The 4410-nt window shown below is 33.3% G+C and overlaps 1 protein-coding gene across 1 annotated transcript; it reads right to left on the minus strand.

Moving 5' to 3' along the window:
• On the minus strand, window positions 1-931 carry LOC21409221. The gene is made up of 2 exons (XM_010114943.1): window positions 316-931; window positions 1-194 (listed from the first exon to the last, which is right to left on the minus strand). Exons 1-2 carry the CDS (start codon window positions 929-931, stop codon window positions 1-3), a joined length of 810 nt encoding a protein of 269 aa, XP_010113245.1.
• Between the last annotated feature and the right edge of the window lie 3479 nt (window positions 932-4410).

A 4410-nucleotide genomic window follows, 5' to 3' on the forward strand; every position in this document is an offset into this window, starting at 1 on the left:
CTAAGCAATATCCTCGTCGTCCGACGGCGGTATCTTGTTAATGTCGAAATCAGCAGGTCTTCCATCCTTCTTGTTCTCCAGAGGCGGCGTATGGGCGGCACCATCGTCCACAGTGGGGCCGTGTGGTTCATTTAGATCAATGTTTAGTCCTCTTGTGGTCCCTCCTTGTGCCCCACCAGCCTCAGCATATGCCGCTAATTAACAAATAAACATACAATCCTTGTTTGTGTTAGTACTAATACAAAACACCAAAAAGAGATCCATATTACTATCAAAATGCAACAGCATCTGTATGTATTTTCTATAGTATGACACCTGGAAGTGGAGCCGACAGTGCTTGTTCTTGTTGCGGTTGCTCGACGGGCGGGGGAAAGCACCCGCGCCACTGGCGCTCAGGATGAGAGCGCATGTGGCCGAAGAGGGCCTTCCAGGAGTAAAAGTCCCTACGGCACACGCTACAAATCGGGCGAACCCCTGGAGGTGCCACGACATCGGACTTCCGTTTCAGTGGTATCCCACTAGTACTACTTCGGTTGTCAGAAATGGGCCTCACACTAGGAGCAGCCGCGGCACCTCCCCCAACTAGAACTCCTCCTCCTCCACTACTTCCTCCATCCATAAAAGTCACGGCAGGAGAGACACCAATGCTCCCCTTGGCCCCGTCACCACCAGGGGCTTGAATAGCCCTAAAATGGGGTGGAGGAGGCGGCATAGGGTTTTGCGAGCCTCCAACTTGGTCCTGATCACTGGAAAAAGGCTGAACCCTACACTGTTGTTCTCCGACTTCTTGCCTAGGGTTCGCCCTAGCAAGAAGCGGAGCAGACATTGCAACAACAGCATTAGGGTTCCCGACATCGCCTTCGTCCTGTTGAGTAGTTGGCTTCTTTTCGGCCTCGAATTTCTTGTCTGATTCATCCTTGTTATTGGTCATTTTTTAAAGAAAAATATGTCATTTATTTTCAGATATATTACAAGAATTTAAGAGGGTTCAAGCAAGTAGGGTTTTGTCCTTGGCTAAGGATTGTATATATAGTGAGCCTGATGAAATTAATTTATTAAAAAAATATACATTACATGAATGGTTAAAATATATATTATTCATTTCATTTGTTTTCTTTTTGAGGATTCATTGTATCCCTAAGAATGAAAAAGGCCGACCCTTCATCTGGAGAATCCCCAGAAATGGAAGTTTAAAGCCTTAAAAGTTATGTCTCTTCATTTGTATCCAATTGGGGGAATGTATTTGGCTCCACGTAGTGATTTGCCCTAACACTTCCTTTTTTTCCTCTCTCTATTTTTTTTTCTTTTCTTTTTTTTTTTCCTCTCTTTTATTTTGTTTTTTAGGATGATCACGTCCTTACGTTTCCTTTTTTTCTGTTTTATAGGGAACAGGTTTTTCCTCTTCGGGGGTATTTATAACAATTTCTATGAGAAAATCAAAAAATCAAAACAAGGAACAAATTTTGGATCATTTTATACTATCTTCCCTTCATATTAAGTTGGTTAGGATTAATTTCTAGTATAGCAATTCAGTTTGAAGTTGATGTATAGATTGGAATTAAAGTGGGCTTATATGATAATTTACTACGTCATACAGGTTGTTGTTTTTCTTTTTTTCTATTTTCTTTTCATTTCGTGGATTATTTTCTATACTGGGTGAGTATTAAGATATTATATATATCTTTCTATATATATAACAGCATTTAATAATATGGAAAGAAATCATCCATGTATATATATGCTAACAAAGCTTATCCCAAGGTTTTCCCTATACAGAAAAAAAAAAATTAACGTTTTTGTTATGGATAAAAAAAATCTTCCAGTTTTGTTATTACAAGATTTCCTATTAAATGACTCAAGCCAAGCAAGCTACAGCTATATATCACAGATTTTGAATTTCAAAAATATTAAAGAAATCTTGCTATTTAAGGAATATTATCCCGCCATAGATTTTGTAGATACATGTAATTCTGTCCACATCCATTTTCTTACAAGTTTCGAGTGTTTGTCTCTTCACTTATTTATTTCATTATATCTTGTAGACCACATTATATAACTAGTACAACAATTATAAGCAACAAGCTATAGCTAGACAACGTGAATAATCACGAGGAATTATTATAAAAACATGATTAGGCGAAAGTAACCATCTAGCTAGCAGTAAATTAATTAATGTACCCTATAACATGCTTTAATTTTTAGATAATTAATTAAAATGAAGATATATAATAGGCATCACCTTTTTATTGAAGTCATGCTAAGAAACCTTTTACAAAGTAATATTCATGTATATGACTAATACATAGTCTTTTAATTCCCACTAGGTGCTAACAGACCCAGATAAAAATTTAATTAGTGTGAAAATCACTACCCCTATCTCATGTGTTTAGCATCACATTCGATAATTTGGAATGGATTAAGGGTATCATTCGATATTATGTAGTAAAATGATTTGAATTAAATAATTTAAAAGTCATAACATACTGTAGGTTTCAAAAGAAAACAAATTACTCTAAGACTTAACGAAAAAACAAATTGAGTGTATAAGAAGTAGAATTAACCGATAAACTTGCTTGAATTGTTTTTGCTGACCAACATTTTACCTAGGAAAGTAATTTTGTCGGGAGAAAAGATTTGTACCTACGAAAGGCTTTTAAATTTCGTTGGTAGGAAAGATGGTTTTTAATGGATGTGAGTCTTCTGCGCCCATGCTTTTTTCTAAACCTGCACCTTCCTTTATTTAAAAAAAAAGGAAAAAAAAAAAAAAAAAAAAACTAGGTGCCGTCTTTTTTATTGCGTTTTTTTAAAGGTAATTTTTTTTTTTTTTATATTTCCCAAAGAATCTTTCGTCAGAAACAAATATTCAATGGTTGCCAATGGTTCATCAATCAAATCTCGGTGTAGGTGATGAGATAATCTCCTTGTTCATTTCACCAATTCTACTTTTCAATTTTAGGTTTTTACAGTTAAAAGCTCTCAGAAAATGTTATATCTAACTTTAAAAGCTCTAAAACAATGTCACATCTCAGCTCGAATTAAAAACTCGAATCCACGAAACGAATGAAGTCAATATTTACTAATACTATAAAGATTCCAAATAAAAATTAAGATTATTAGATACTAGGAGTACTATAGAAATACAAAAAGTATGTATATACTTTACGTTATTTAAGAAGAATCATCATTCAACTCCACCGTTATAGTATTTATTATTAGAATATTTTTATATGGACTTCTATAATCATAAGAATTCACTCTATTATGAACTAAAGCATGTTATAATGGACAACTTTATTGTTTTCACATTATTGATATTGATCATCTAAGATTATTATTCGTTTATATTGTAGTAATTTTCAACATTTATTTCTTCTTATATATTCCCGCCTTCTTTTTACCAATCGCTTCATTCATGAAAGTTCAAGTTATCAGCGCACTGATGATTGATGAGAATGTTCCATGTTATAGTATACAAGATTAATCAAGGCAAGAGGAAGTAATTTTGTCTGGGAAAAAAGATTTAGAAATTAAATTACATGAGATTCATAAGCTAAAATTTCACCTGGACCATCAATAGATTTAGCTAGTGCATTGATAACATGATATGAAGAGCCTCACTTATCGGTATCTGAGCAATTTATCTTGAAATGCTTTTAGATTTTGTCAATAGGAAATATGGTTTAATGGATGTGACCCTTTCGTATTTATGCCTTTTTGCTAAAATTGCACCTTTCTTTATAAAAAAGAACTTGGTGCCGTCTTTGATATTTCTCAAAGAATTTTTCATCAGGAAACAATTATTCAATGGTCGCCAATAGTTCATCAATCAAATCATCGTGTAAGTGAGAATATTTACGAATACTATAAAGATTCCAAATAAGAATTAAGATTTTTATATACCTAAGGGTATTTTAGAAATACAAAAAGCATAAACTCTGCGTTATTTAGGAATAATCGTCATTTAATCTCCATCTTTGAATATTTTTTCTTCTTCTTCTTATATATGTATATTTTTTTTACTAATTACTTCATTTATGAAAGTTCAAGTTAACAACCATGAAAATGTTCCATGCCATAACATACAAGAATTAGTTTTTGGTTGACGAATAAGTTTTCCCGAGGAAAGTAATTTTGTCGGGAGAAAAATTTTAGAAATTCAATTAAATGAGATTCAGAAACTAATTTTACCTAGACCATCAATAAGTTTAGCCTGCATTTATAACATGATTCAAAAAGCCTTATTTACCGGTATCTGAGGAACTCGTCTTGAAACCTTTTAAATTTCTTTAATGTAAGTTAGATATTTACGAACACGATTAAGATTCCAAATAAGAAATAAGATATGGTTATTATATACTTAAGGGTGTTCAGAAATAGAAATTATGTTACTTTGATATATTATTTAGAAAG

The sequence above is a fragment of the Morus notabilis genome, unplaced genomic scaffold (genome assembly GCF_000414095.1).
Source record: "Morus notabilis unplaced genomic scaffold, ASM41409v2 Scaffold384, whole genome shotgun sequence".
Classification (NCBI taxonomy): Eukaryota; Viridiplantae; Streptophyta; class Magnoliopsida; order Rosales; family Moraceae; genus Morus; species Morus notabilis.